At 37.9% G+C, this 14,573-nt stretch overlaps 2 protein-coding genes and 1 long non-coding RNA gene across 6 annotated transcripts in view; 1 reads left to right on the top strand and 2 right to left on the bottom strand.

Annotated features, from left to right (window-relative positions):
* Positions 1-4,729, bottom strand: part of LOC111456612 (probable LRR receptor-like serine/threonine-protein kinase At1g05700) — a 9,344-nt gene extending 4,615 nt beyond the window's left edge. The window contains exons 1-9 of the mRNA XM_023098568.1: positions 4,446-4,729; positions 3,819-4,362; positions 2,397-2,872; positions 2,161-2,302; positions 2,009-2,080; positions 1,864-1,935; positions 863-943; positions 616-773; positions 312-535 (exon numbers count right to left, since the gene is read on the bottom strand). Of these exons, the coding sequence (XP_022954336.1) occupies positions 312-535; positions 616-773; positions 863-943; positions 1,864-1,935; positions 2,009-2,080; positions 2,161-2,302; positions 2,397-2,872; positions 3,819-4,362; positions 4,446-4,515 (1,839 nt within the window). The 5' untranslated portion in view covers positions 4,516-4,729. The remainder of the gene's footprint in view (positions 1-311; positions 536-615; positions 774-862; positions 944-1,863; positions 1,936-2,008; positions 2,081-2,160; positions 2,303-2,396; positions 2,873-3,818; positions 4,363-4,445) is intronic.
* Positions 4,730-5,654: 925 nt separating this feature from the next.
* Positions 5,655-14,131, top strand: LOC111456369. 4 transcript variants are annotated; one of them, XR_002712754.1, is made up of 6 exons: positions 5,655-5,803; positions 5,883-6,016; positions 7,030-7,192; positions 9,510-9,745; positions 13,469-13,532; positions 14,055-14,131. It is a non-coding gene; the product is annotated as an uncharacterized LOC111456369 (long non-coding RNA). The 4 variants fall into 4 exon arrangements; XR_002712752.1 differs by having other exon boundaries at positions 13,469-13,649; XR_002712753.1 differs by lacking the exon at positions 14,055-14,131 and having other exon boundaries at positions 5,931-6,016; positions 13,469-14,047.
* On the bottom strand, positions 8,446-12,844 carry LOC111456368 (LRR receptor-like serine/threonine-protein kinase IOS1). Its single transcript, XM_023098202.1, has 12 exons — positions 12,730-12,844; positions 12,091-12,628; positions 11,505-11,980; positions 11,287-11,419; positions 11,129-11,200; positions 10,987-11,058; positions 10,828-10,908; positions 10,262-10,673; positions 10,042-10,168; positions 9,864-9,926; positions 9,567-9,756; positions 8,446-9,058 (listed from the first exon to the last, which is right to left on the bottom strand). Exons 1-12 carry the CDS (start codon positions 12,824-12,826, stop codon positions 8,635-8,637), a joined length of 2,685 nt encoding a protein of 894 aa, XP_022953970.1. The 5' UTR covers positions 12,827-12,844; the 3' UTR covers positions 8,446-8,634.
* Positions 14,132-14,573: the final 442 nt, after the last annotated feature.

Raw genomic sequence — 14,573 nt, 5'->3', positions numbered from 1 at the left:
GGGGGGGGGGGGGGGGGGTGGATTGTGAGATCCAACGTCGGTTGGAGAGGAGAATGAAACATTCTTTATAAGGGTGTGGAAACCTCTCCCTAGTAGACACGTTTTAAAAATCTTGAGGGGAAGCCCGAAAGGAAAAGTGCAAAGAGGACAATATCTGCTAGCGGTGAGGTTAGGTTTTAGGACGCGCATTTAAACGCGTAAAACCCCCCTCAAACACGTGCTTAGTGCGTGTGACCATAGCAAGATTCAGGATGATTGTTCAGTTGCCTGATATATCATATATAATAAGAACTAAATATGCTATTGCTTACCTCTTCCTGAAAGTGCTTGTAACATTGAACTGATGCAGGGGACAACATTTTCACAGAAACTTGGCTGCTATGCAAGTAACCATGATAAACTGTTCCAAATCCTCCCTTCCCTATTACCCTCTCAAAGTTGTTTGTTATACTCAAAATCTCTGAATAGCTAAACTTCGTATTCACTGGCATTAGTAATGTCTTGCCTTGGTTGCTACTTCCAAAGAGCTGCTTTTCTGCACAAGGAATTAGTACTCCCCACAGTTAAAATGAATGCATCTAACCATGAAAAACAAGATCATTACGTGTGCAATACCTCGCTTCTTTCGTCGTTTTTGGCTCCAAAAGATCGCACCACCGGTTAACAATACTAATGCGACTCCACCAAGTGATGCTGCTAATGGAACCACATACTTCTTGTTCTTCTCTTTATTGCAGGGTTCTGATAGGCAAAGATTTGGATTGCCTTCGACACTTCACAATGAATAACAGGAAGTGAGACGATTCCGAATATTGTTGTGACATAACGTCTAAAGGTTTGGATCGTGTTGAGTTGTTGTTACCTCAATGATAAGGTTTTGTTCTTTGTTCTTTCGAATAGTGCTGGTGGAACTATCCCGGAGAGATTATTGTTTTCTAGGTTTCTACAAATTCAGATGAAAAATTGTGAGATCTTACATCGGTTGGGGAGGAGAACGGAACACCCTTTATAAGTACGGGTGTGGAAAGCTCTCCCTAGCTGACGTGTTTTAAAAACCTTGAGGGGGAAGCACGAAAGGGAAAGCCCAAAGAAGACAATATCTACTAGCGGTGAGCCTGGGCCATTACAAAATTGTATTAAAACCAGACACCGGGCGATGTACTAGTGAGGAGGCTATTCCCCGAAGGGGGGAGACACGTGGTGGTGTGCCAGTAAAAACGCTGGGCTCTGAAGGAGGGTGGATTTGGTGGGGGTCTCACATCGATTGGAGAAAGGAACGAGTGTCAGGAAGGACGTTGGGCCCTGAAGGAGGGTGGATTTTGAGATCCCACATCGGTTGGGGAGGAGAACGAAACACCACCCTTTATAAAGGTGTGGAAACCTCCCTCTAGCAGACGTATTTTAAAAACCTTGAGGGGAAAGCTCAAAGAGGACATTATCTGCTAGCAGTGAGCCTAGACCATTACAAATGGTATCAGAGCCAGACATTGGGCGATGTGCCAGCGAGGAGGTTGTTCCCCAAAGGAGGTAGACACGAGGCGGTGTGCCAGTAAGGACGTTGGGCCCCGAAGGGGGGTGGATTTGGTGGGGGTCCCAAATCGATTGGAGAAAAGAACGAGTGTCAGCAAAGACGCTGGGCCCTAAAGGGGGGTGGATTGTGAGATCCCACATCAATTAGGGAGGAGAACGAAACAACTCTTATAAGGGTGTAAAAACCTCTCCTTAGCAGACACGTTTTAAAAACCTTGAGGGTAAGCCCAAAGAGGACAATATCCGCTAGCGGTGGGCCCAGGCCGTTACAAAAATGGTGTCATAATAAACTCATTACCAGAAGACGACTTAGATCAGATGCAAGCAACTTACAGAACTCTCAAGAATGGCAGTGTAGCTAGAAACTCGGGAACCGTGCCATTCAAATGATTGTTGGACAAATCCCTGAATAAGGCAAATCAATTGCTTTGTTATATGCTATCTTGAATGGTAAACATGATGATAATGAGATACTTACAGGCATTGAATCATCGTAAGATTTGATATATGAGAAGAAATTTCCCCAGCCAATTCATTCAATGATAAGTTCCTGATTTCATAAACTTCTTCAAAGAAAAGTTTGAGCAAATTAACAAGTTTTTCCAGTTTTGAATATGGATAAGAACTTACAGAGATATGATATTTGTTGGGCGGCTACTATTGTTGTAGCTGCAATTCAGACCCTCCCATAAGTACTTTTCAGGGTAACAAGGATCTCCTTGCCAGTTTTTCGTCAATTTGTACGATGATTTTACGTTCAGCAGTGCCTCGACTGGTATCAAAATGAATCAGAATGATAATGATGAACTTGTTATGAACACGAGTATCGAAATATATGATGCATAGTAGGTTGTGAGGAATCATACTTTCAGCTTGGTTTGTTTGAACCTGTGGGAACTGCTTTAGTATATATATCTCAATGGCATTGATTATGGGTGGAAGGCTTGAGCTATCATTTCTTTGGATGGAGATATCAAGCTTGCCCCCATTTGGAACATTGATGATACCAGTGCTATACAGTGTGACATCTGATAAATATTCAGGAACCAAAGGTCCATACCAATATGATCCATTGATGAAGATGTTCATAGCTCTAAACTTCCCTTTTCCTGTCTTTTTGAAATCTGTGAAGTGCATGTATATATAGGACTTCGATTCGTTACCGATATTCCACGTAAAGTTCAGGGACTGATTGGGATTTTTTGGTGTAACTGCAGTTGCCATGACAATAGATGGAACTGCAAATACATTTGACATAATCGAATGGTTAGAAGATGTTATGATTTGCGAGCGAGTTGCAGCCGAGTGCGACCATATCCGATCGTAACTATCGTTAGGATACCTGAGGAAAAGAGAGTTGCAGGAAGCAAGTTAAGCTCACCAAATTGTTAGGATCGCACAACAACGCACACACTCGATCTAGATGGATACAAAGAATAGAAGAGAGAAAATGTTTGTAACATCCCAAGTCCACTAGCAGATAGTGTCCGCTTTGGCCCGTTACGTATTGTCGTGAGTCTCACGGTTCTAAAACGTGTCTACTATGGAGAGGGTTTAGTCCTACTCCGACCAGTGCCTTGCACTCTGGTGCTTAGTTCTGTACCATTTGTAACAGCCCAAGTCTACCACTAGCAGATATTGTCCTTTTTGGGTTTTCTCTCAAAGTTTCTAAAACGCGTCTACTAGGAGAGGTTTCCACACCCTTATAAAGAATGCTTCGTTTCCCTCTCCAACTGATGTGGGATCTCACAATCCACCCCTCTTGGGGACCCAACGTCCTCACTGTCACACTGCCCAATGTCCACCCCGCAAGGAGAAGAGAGAGGTTTCTACACCCTTATAAAGAACGCTTCGTTCCCCTCTCCAGCCATTGTGGGATCTCACAATCTTGGGGGCCTAACGTCCTCACTGTCACACCGCCCGAATTCCCCTCCACAAGGAGAAGAGAGAGGTTTCCACATCCTTATAAAGAAATGCTTCGTTCCCCTCTCCAACCGATGTGAGATCTCAAAATCCACCTCCTTGAGGACCAACGTCCTCACTAGCACACCGCCCGGTATCCACCCCGCAAGGAGAAATATTGGCTAAAGATTTATATTGACGACTTCAGGTATGTACAGTAAGAGAGAATACCAATAATGCAAAAAGTACATTTTCAAAGCACTACTAAGTGTAACTATTTATTTCATATGTCATTTACCAGTAAAGCTATAAATAAGCATCAGACTCCATAACCCAACACAAACAATTTCAATCAGTCACTAAACAACGAGGAGAACGAGCCTCACCTTATGGCTCGGTTGGTTGCTAGACCATAGTCTAGCCGCTCGTGAAGCATCAAGGATCCAGATTCCGCTACATAAGTGCTATTATCCAGAGTCCTAATCTCTATTGCTGATATAAAAGGCACTCCTTTTCCAACATCTATCAGACATATTTGCACATAATCCAACAGAGGGACATGTATCAGTTCTTTTGTTACTCTTGTATCACCATTCTTTATAACAACTGAATCCCAATAACCAACTCCAAGAGCTAGATCAAATGTTGGCCGTGCTTCACCATCATAGTTTCCATGCATGAAACTCACTCGGATCAAGTACCTATTCCTCCCACTCTTTGGTGTTCTTATGGTGTAACAGTTTCTGATTCCGACAGGAAAGCTTCTTAGATTCCTGAATTGATTCTCTGATGTTTTGTTCTTGAATTCAGCTGATATGTTCTTGATTTCACCGGTATCGATGAACTCAGCATCAGAGACATATTTGAGCCCTGTTTTAGCATCAATATAGCTTGAATTTGCTGGTAACCCACAATCAATACTCATGAAACCTGCAGTAAAGGGCAAGAAAATCATCATAATTCTTCGTTTTAAGAGCTTGAAATGGGAAATTTTTGAAAGAAATGAAGTGAACCTGATGGATCATCGGCTTGGATAAGAACAAGGAGAGCCAAAAATGCAGAAATTTGGAAAAGTGTAGCCATGTCAGAGCACCCTTTTGAGGATTTGGTGCTATAAATTAGATATTCTCTTGGAGGTGATAGCCACAAGCTGAAGGAGATAGCCACAAGGCAAAGAATGGGTATCTATTGAACTGCATGTTCTGCATAATTGCTATCCAAAAACACTGTTATTTGTCCATATCAGTAATGAACGTCTTTGATGGGAAGAAAAGGATGGAATTTGCAGGAGAAAGTTGCAGAAAATGAAGGTTTTGTGCGTTTGAAACAGTCCAAGTCAATGGAATTGAGTTGACCATTTCTTTGCTTTTGTATTGACTTGTTTTTTTTTATATTCCATTTGCAGCCCCAAGTTGCTTTCTTAAAAAAATATCATAAGCAAAGTAAAAGGGAAATGTTCTAATGTTTTGATAAATTGATAGGTTTGTTTGTTTTTATTACAAGATTTTGAATTCGACTCGGAATGGATTTGATTGGAGTTTGCGTGACGCTGAGTAAATCAGAGGTACATGAATGAATCAGGATCACATCTGAACGAGAGTGATCTTAAAGATGAGATGGCTAAAAATAACTTAGAATAATTGAAACTTACTACTTATACCAACAAGATGCACCTTCTTTTTCATTGGCTCGATCATAGATGTGAAGAATAAGTTAGGGGTGTACATGGTCGAGTTGGGTTGAAGATAATTTTGGGTTTGTTAGATTGGTAACCCAGCTCTCTATTTTCGAGTTGGGTTGTCGAGTTGTTGCAAAAATTAATTTTTATTTTTTTATTAATTTTTTCATAAATCATAATTATTCAATACCATCTTAATAAAATATATTAAATATTTACAAATAAACACAAATCAATCTATAATCATTCAAACAAAGAAAATTTTCGTCCACACCTAACATAGTTCAACATTACCTTATAACTAACTTTATTTGCACGACAAAAATAAAAACTACTATAAAAAAATATATTCTGTGTCGCATAGATGATGAGACGGTGATGTGCTGAATTTGGATTCGAAATCTTGAATTTCCGAATAGAATCATAGGTTAAAATTGAAATACGGGTTAATTATTAATTTATATTATTTTTAATTTGATATCTAATATTAACTAAATTTCAATTAGTCCCTTACATTTTGATATTTTTCAATTTTATTATCGAGAGTGTTGAAATCATCTCGTGATAAACACGATACTTCGGGAGCTACCAGAAATTTAGAGAAGGAATTAGTTAATGGCGCCTTTCATCAAGAACGATTAAGAACGATTAAGAACTGTATTTCATCTGTTCGAGATACTAGGGCGATGTAAGGTAAGATTTGAATTGTATTTAATCTGTATCTGTTTTCTTTTGGTGGTTTTTGCCATTCACGGAGTTTTTGGTTCCTTAGAAAATTGGTTTGATTCATGGTTGACACTGAAACTGATGCTTACTCTAGGTCGAAGTAACCAGGAGTGGCAGCCACCATTGTGGACATGCGAGTCTTGCTACCATCATTGGAAACTCTTGGAGAGCCCGAAATCTGTAAGTTTGGCTTGGAAATTGTCTGTCAGTAAGATGTTTGTTGTTTTGACATCTCTGGAACAGCTCTGTATTTGTCGTGATTTGCTTAGTATTTCATTTTTACGCTGCAAAAGGAACGTTTCTAACAATCTATTTGTTTGAAAGGACCGAGTAAATTCTATAATTTTGTTGAATTTTCTCACCTTGTGCTGCATTATTCCTCTCTGAAGTCTATCTTCCCAGGTTAAGAGAACTGAACTTTCTGTGTGCGTATATTAATTGATTGAAAGGGTCTCCTTGAATTAACATGTGAGAAAAGTCTTCTAACTAGTTAGCTGAACATGTGAGAAAAGTCTTCTAACTAATTAGCTGAGCATGTGTAGCACGTATATGGTATATAGTTTGTCCCAAAAGTTACCTGAAAGAACTTGTTAGCTAAGGTACCCTTGGTCATATACTCGTAAATAAGTCCAAAGTGGTCTTTTTCATTCAAATACCCAACAAGGTTTGTCAAGTTTCCATGGTAAACTCTCATGAGAAGTTTCACCTGCACAGATAGATTTAGTATGATATACTGGGACGATTTATGTAGATCAAAATTATCTGTCATTCTCACTATCTTAGAGTAGGTGAATTGTGTCTTCTTACCTCCAATGCGTCATTGCTGGATTTGGTATCTTTCACCTGTGGGACTGGGACTATAGGTTGACCTTGTGGCTTGTTCCTTTATTTCATGATCCAAAAAATGACTGCTCCCATTGTGAGGATGATAAGCAATCCACCAACTGATACTACTACCGGCACAACAAAACTTTTCATCTCCTCCTCTGCGCATGAGTCTGAGGCTCACACACACTGTCATAAAAAAATTTCATTAGAAGACTGGTTTGATTTTTTTTTTTTTTTGAATGCAAGATATTTTCCAATGTTTTTTTTTTCAAGTATTTGATAATTTTCAGTGTAAAAAATACTGTGGGATATTTCCAATTAGAACAGACCTTAATTTAAGCGAATTCATTGTTCACTCTTTTTAGGAGTTCAGGTGGAAGTGGACCTGTGAGGTGGTTTTTGTCTAATTTTCTGCAATGGGTCAGAAATATATCATATTTCTGTGGTCTATCAGATTTCCCCACAAAAATTTGTCCAATCCAAGCATCTTACATGACTTGAGGCTTGTCATATTGGCCAAGAAACCAGGTATTTTTCCTGATAAGCTATTATTTGACAAGTATCTGAAAAAATAAAATCATTTAGTTCATTAGCATATAAGATGAATCCTTTTGGGGTCCATATATAGGTAATTTAGGGCATTCCCCAATATCATTCATTATCCAAAGTCATGCACCTAATTAATTATGAACATAAATCTACGTGTATCGATTCATACATGTCTTTATACATGTATGTATAAGTGACCCTTCAACTCATGTATTCATACATATATCTACAAGTAACCCTTCAACACATGTATCTATTCATACATATATCTATAAGTGACCCTTCAACAAAAATTTCACATTTTGAGTTATAGAGTCAAAAGAATAAGTCCTAAGATAATCGCAGTGGATTTAGGCAATGGAATCCGGTAGCAACTTTTCTTTTACCTCTAGATGTCTGTAGCCATCCCTCCTCTTTGCTTAGATTTGAAATGACAACGAAGTGGAATTAAATGTTGTCGTTACGAGAAGAAAGAGGGAAAGGAAAGAGGGGAAAAACGAGAAAAGGAGCAACAACGAGAGAGAGAAAAGGAGTGAGAAACAAGTATTAAAAAGGGAGAAACAACAAAAGAGAACAGGAGTGAGAAACAAGTATTAAAACTAACAAAGTGTTAGAACTAACTTATTGAAATAAAGATGAACAAGACGCTTCATTGATGCATGATTACATATAGTATATATGAGTTTCATTACATCAAAAGTGATTAAAATAAATAAATACGTGCATTCAGAGTGATTATAAAAAGTTGGCTTACGTTCTTATAATTGTACAGAAGAAAAACCCAAGTGGTTAGGTTTGATTTGCTCATTGTTGACTGGTCTAACAATTGACTGAAAGAATGTCAACGACACTAACGACATTAATGTTGTTGGCAACATTATGCAATCTTGATCCCCATGCCTCTTCCATACCCATACCATTTTTACAAATTCATTTCTAAGTTGTCTAACTTAACAACGTGAATATATCAAGTTATTTGTTGATGAACCAAACTCAATAGATAATGCACAGATCATTCACTAAAGTTTATGGTTCGATCCTCAAATTTGGCAATTCTTAAACTAAAAAGATGTTAAGTAGTAAGTTTAATAAATGACTTCTAAGATATTTGGTTTGTAAGTTCTAACATTTAAAAGGTTTTTAAAGTTTTTAATTTTGTATATCCTTGACAAATTCAAAAAATTTAAAAATTAAATGGGTAGATTATAAGAATAAAATTCTAAATTTTTTTGAAATAAATTAAGCTCTTATTCAAAATCAAAATACATCAACCAGTTTTAGGAAGTACGAAGAAAAGAAAACAATCACCAAGTTTTGTTGTGCGACTGCCAAAAAAAAGTTACAAAGATGGTTTGATAACAAATACAGTACAAATCTCCTTAGAGAAATGATCGATATTTTCAAGCTGGAGAATTCGATATTCACCTCGCCATGGGACCAGAATCGGTACCACTGAACCCCACAGTGGAGATGGGCCTCGATTGGATGGAATTTATTGAAACAAGCGAACGATTCTCAATCTTTCGACTCAATTCCATGGCTAAGCAATCTTTGAGTTCTGCCACAACGTCGTTCATCGTTGGCCTTCTACTGGAATTTGCCGCTACACAAGCCATTGCCACTTCCGCCGTCTTCCAAACAGAGTTAGTGTCATATTGACCTTGTAATCTTGGATCAACAATGCTCTGAATATCTCCTTGTGCCAGCAAAGATGTAGCCCATTTAGCTATATGTGGTGTAACTCCGGTTCTTGATATTACTGGTTTGCAACTGATTATCTCTAATAGAGCTATCCCAAAGCTGTATACATCGCTTTTCTCTGTTAGTCTGTTTGATACGTAGTACCTGAGAGAAAAGCCATTAAATCTGTTTAGTCGAGTTTTTGTTGCAATTGATTGGGGTTTTGTTTAAATTGCATGTTAAGAAAAGGAATCATGTTGGAGCAGGGTTTGCTGGGATATAATCGGGGAGATTTTGTTGAATGTCCTTTTAGGGAGAAGGGTAAAACTACTTGGGTATACTTGTTTCTTTGGCATTCTTTGGGAAATATGGTTTGAGGGGAATTATAGGCTTTTTTTGAGGAGCTGCAGGTCTGAGGGGGAGTTGTGGGGGGTTGTTTGGTTTAATGCTTCGTTGTGACTCCTGTAGCTAAGTCTTTTTGTAGTTATCAACTAGGGATTATTCTTTTGGATTGAATCTTTTCTTTGTAGTTATTTGAACTTCTTTTGTTGGTTGCTTTTTTGTACGTCCTTGGTATTCTATTTTATTTTTCTCAATAAATTTGGTTGTTTATCAGGGAAAATAAAAGAAAAACAAAGCAATGAAATTGATGACGCTTAAAACTAGTACTTACTCTGGATCGAGGTAACCAGGTGTGCCAGCGACAACCGTGGACATGTGGGTGTTGCCATCTATGGGAAAGCTTTTGGAAAGACCGAAATCGGCAAGTTTGCCTTGGAAATTATCTGTCAACAAGATGTTTGTTGTTTTCACATCTCTGTGAACTATTGGTGGCTTACAACCGTAATGCAGGTACTCCAGTCCTGTAATTTTCGTATAATCAAAATGTTAGCTTTTTACTTTGTTTAGGGAGATACATTTGTTTGTAGAAATGATTAAATTACTGATCTAATTGGTCTAGTTTTTTCACCTTGAGCTGCATCCATTGCTATTCGAAGTCTATCTTCCCAGCTTAGGATACTTGGACTCCTCTCTGCTTACAAGTGAAACAAAAACAAAAGAAAGATAAACTCTCTGTCTTTACAAAAGGGTTAGATTTAGATTAATCTTGTAAGTAGTATTGTGAAGCTCATTATCATTGAGTTTACCTGAAAGGTGTTCTGCTAAATCTCCATTGGCCATGTACTCGTAAATGAGGCCCAGGTGGTTTCCTTCATTCAAATATCCAACAAGGCTTGTCAAGTTTCTATGGTGAACTCTCATAAGAAGGGTAACCTGCATTTTTGGAGTTATCATGTTAAGTTTAATGTAAAGTTGTTAGCGAATTAGTAAACTCAGAATTGAAATTATGGATTCAGGGTAGCATGCCTCTGCTTGAAATTGCCGATACCCTTGTGATGATGACAAAGACAACATCTTCACTGCCACTTGAATGTCGTCAATGACACCATAATAGACCTCCCCAAAACCTCCTTTACCCAGAACTCTTGTGAAATTGTTGGTCATTTTCACCACCTCAGAATATGTAAATTGTTGTCTTCTCACCTCCAATGAATTACCAAATTGACTGTTGGTTTCTGACTTATCCACTACTGAGACAACATTTTTACCTTGTGGTTTCTTTCGAGATTTGATGATCCAAAAGGTTATTGCACCAATTGTGACGATAACTAGGACTCCGCCAATTGATGCTACAATTGGAATGATGATGTTGTTTTTCTTTTCATTCTTTGGACATGGATCTGATGTACATGCATCGAGATTTTGGTTTCCTCCCACACTGAAATCGGTACCATTCATGGCTAGATAAGTTCGACTTAGATTGTGACTTTGGAAAATTTTCAGTTTCCAGGAAAAATGCCATAATATATGAAGCATAACAAGTCAAAGATGCAAAATTATAATTTCAGTTCTTTTCTCTTCATCAAACTGACCTTAATGATAGTGAGCCATCATTGGATCTTTTCAAAAGATCAGCCGGTATTGGACCTGAGAGGTTATTGTTACCTAGGTTCCTGCAAATAGGGACAACAATATCTCAATTGTGTTCTGGCTCAAGTTGAGCTTCATATTTGTTTTTCCATATAACTTACAGAATTTTGAGGTGCAACAAACTAGACAGGAAATCAGGCACCTTCCCTGTCAAATTATTGTTTGACAAGTCCCTAAAGAAACAAATGCAGTAGATTAGTATTTATTTTCCGAACAAATCCAGCTTATTGGAAAGACACTTACAAAGTTTGCAACATTGTTAGACTGGATATGTAAGAAGATATTTCACCATTCAGTCCACTTGTAGACAAGTTCCTGTTCACAAAATTCACCCTTCTCATGAATTCATTTGATTCATACATTTAAGAAAAAATCAAGCTTCATAAAAGGCTTGAACTTACAAGGATGTGATTCTTGGTGCAGCTTCATTGCTACAATTTAACCCACTCCAGGGGTATCTCATCGGCACACATGGATCTCCTTGCCAATCCTTCTTTACCCCATAGGTTGACTTGATATTGGTAATTGCATCCACTATTTATCCAAAGAAGTAGACGAATTAAAACTCATTAACTCTGACAAAGTAAATCACAAAGTGCATCTGAAGAAGGATACCCACCATCTCCTTTATCTGATGCTAACTCTGATATATCCTTCACTGTATATATCTCGAAAGCATTAATGATTGGAGGAAGTGTTGCATTCTCAATTGGAACTAAAGAAAATGTATGTCTATCTGCTGCATCCAATTGTTCTCGACTGTAAACGGTCAGTGTGGATAAATAACTTGGAATTAGAGGTCCATAAAAATGATCCCCATTGTGCATGATATTGAATCCTCTACTCTGGTTGCCCCTAAGCTCCACAACTTCAGCAAAGTGGATAAATACATAATATTGAGATGAATCTACGGTATCCCACCAAATTTCCAGTGGTTTGCTTGCATTTATTGGGGTGGAAGCAGTTTTCATGACAACGGAGGGCGGTTGGTGATTGTTGTGATCAGTAGCATCTACAGTTTGATTGGTGCTCACTTGTGTCCACTCATTGAAGTTAAATGGTGACCAGAGGCGATCATAAACATCAAAAGGGAACCTTAAGAGAGAGTAAACAAGAAACAAAATATTATCGCACCATCTTACTTGTTAAAGCATATGCTCTATTGATTAACAGTAAATTTGTTTGCGAAGTTAGTGCTTAAATACCTGTATGTTTGATTGTTTGTGGAACCAATGTCCAATCGAGTATACAGTGATAAGGATCCTGACACTGTTTGATAAGTAATGTTGAGTAAAGGTCTAAATTCCAAGGCTGAGATGAATGGTACCCCATTTCCTGTATTGATCAGACAGATGTGAACTTCCTTTGAGGAGGTAACATGTATGAGATCTTTGAAAGTGTCAATGCCAGCTTTGGTGAAGTTTATCGTTTCCCATAAGCTATTCCCAATATAGAGGTCAAACTGCGGTAGCAAGTTCAGGCCATCGTAGTTTCCGTACAAGAAATTTGCTCGAATCAAGTATTTGGTATCCTTTTTAACGCTTACATTGTAACAATTTCTGATTCCTTCGGGGAAGCTTCTAAGTTTCCTCATTTGCCTTTGGTAGGTATCTCCATAAATCGAAGCTACACTTCCACTTACACCACTGTTTATGAAGGGTGCATCAGAAACGTAGTTGATCTTGGTTGTCGTTTCGGTGTAACTTGTACTCTCTGGTGTTCCACAGTCTAAACTAATGAAGCCTGAAAAACATACAAGAAAACAATATAAATTACAACTCTTTTATGCAACTCTAAAGATGATTAGAAGAAAGATAGATTAAAAATAGAGATATCTTTGTTACCTGACTGATCCTGAGCTTGAACAAGCAATAGAAGAGTTAGACCACATAGCAGAAAACCAAAGAGGGAATGGAACCCTGATAATTCCATTATCTTCATCTTCTTGGGTCTGTTTTCTGCTGCATCAGTTTATGAGAATTGAGAAAGAAGCCGACTTTATGAGCGCCTTGAGGCATTTACGTTGAATGTATCATAATAGGAAGTCAACAATATAGGGATTCTCTTAACCCAGCTTGGTCAATATCCACTGCTGGTCTCTATGACATGCAAGGCACGTTACATAGTCAAGTTGACCAGGTACTATAATAACTTACCATCAATCATATGTATAGTTTTATTAATTTAAGAATTGAAACTGGAACCCTGTCGTTTAGCAACGAGTTTTGGGTTGTTTTGTAAGCCTAGTTTTGCAGAATAGTTTAAAACTCGTACTAAATTATATATCATGACAATCATATTATACAGAGATGAAGCTTAATTTCTTCATTATGAGCTGCTAAGTAGGAAAGGTTAGAGAGGGCCTCCATTTCCATTGATTTTGACATTTTTTTATAATGGGAAATATCAGGGAAAAAGACAGACAGACCAATGAATGCATTTGAATCAAGTTCTATGGTAGAGAATCATTTGCATTCAATTATGAATTGACCTCTGCGGAATTTGAGCTTCTGAAATTTACTAACAATATTTCCATTAAATTTTTAACCTTGATGATAATGGAAAGTTTCTATCTTCTCTCAGTTGTCAAGAACTTAGCGGTGAACAACAGAAATTCATACGGTTTGATCAGCTTGCAGCAGGAGAGGTATTATTCATATTCATTTGAATGTTTTCCTTTCATAGGATTGAAAACCATCTCCATGTTTGTCCAATGAATGCCATTCCACCATTGGAGGCAACTCAATTGGTATAGGAATTGAAGGTACAAACTTGACTGCATAAGTTTTTTTCTTTTCTTTTTCTGTACGTCCCAAGTTTTACTCAAGACTACAAAAGAATGGGCACATGGGAAGCCGTAGACTTTGTGGAGTCAATGGCCGCATTAGCTTTAATCTTCACAAATACGTGTGGAATAAAAGGATGTGGGCTATATATATATATATATATATGTTGTGAATTTGTTTAATTTAAATAGTGAACTTATCTGCTAGTTTTGTTGCTTGATCTGACAGATGATGAATGATAAGTTTTGACTTGGTAATCAAATGTTTATTGCTAATGATTGCTAATTTAGCTTGTTGACTTCACTCAATTATATTAATTTTACATTAATTTTTGAGATCAAACTAATGTGAGCATTTCATTCTTTTTCCTTCTCCTTTTCCAGGGACCTTCGCTATCTTTGCTACTGCCTGTTGTCGTCACGTTGCCAGTCGCTTTGAAATTGGAATAGGGAAGCTTCATGTGATGTCCCACGTTGATTCCCACGTTGATTGGGGAGGAGAATAAATAACCATTTAAAAGGGTGTGGAAACCTTCCCCTAACAGACGTGTTTTAAAGCCTTGAGGGAAAACCCGAAAGGGAAAGCCCAAAGATGACAACATCTACTAGCGGTGGATCTAGGTTGTTACACTTCATCTCTTAGACCTCACACAAGGAGAAGAAGACTCCCTGTATTTCAGAACTTGAGCAAAGGGAGCTTAAGATTTGGCACTCGAATGTTGGTGATTGATCGTAGACGACGGGACGGTAACTAGCTTTCTTTGACGAGGAAAGGAGACAACGACGACTCCAAAGGTCACTGGAAAAAGAGGAGAAGAAAGATGAGAAAAAGAAAGGTAGCTGCATGAGTATAGTTTAACTGGTCTAAACGTATATATTCAACTAAAAAAAAAAAAAAAAAAA

This window comes from Cucurbita moschata, unplaced genomic scaffold (genome assembly GCF_002738365.1).
Source record: "Cucurbita moschata cultivar Rifu unplaced genomic scaffold, Cmos_1.0 Cmo_Scf00018, whole genome shotgun sequence".
Lineage (NCBI taxonomy): Eukaryota > Viridiplantae > Streptophyta > Magnoliopsida > Cucurbitales > Cucurbitaceae > Cucurbita > Cucurbita moschata.
The sequence above is the reverse complement of the archived record's forward strand: the minus strand, read 5'-3'. Positions and strand labels throughout refer to the sequence as shown.

Bases quoted from the DNA above. Each gene is read 5' to 3' on its own strand.
- LOC111456368 (XM_023098202.1), bottom strand. From the start codon at position 12,826: ATGAAGATAATGGAATTATCAGGGTTCCATTCCCTCTTTGGTTTTCTG. The intron at 11,059-11,128 runs GTAAGTGTCTTT...TTGTTTCTTTAG, and splicing joins CTAACAATGTTGCAAACTTT to GGACTTGTCAAACAATAATT. The intron at 10,169-10,261 runs GCATGCTACCCT...CCAAAAATGCAG, and splicing joins ATCGGCAATTTCAAGCAGAG to GTTACCCTTCTTATGAGAGT.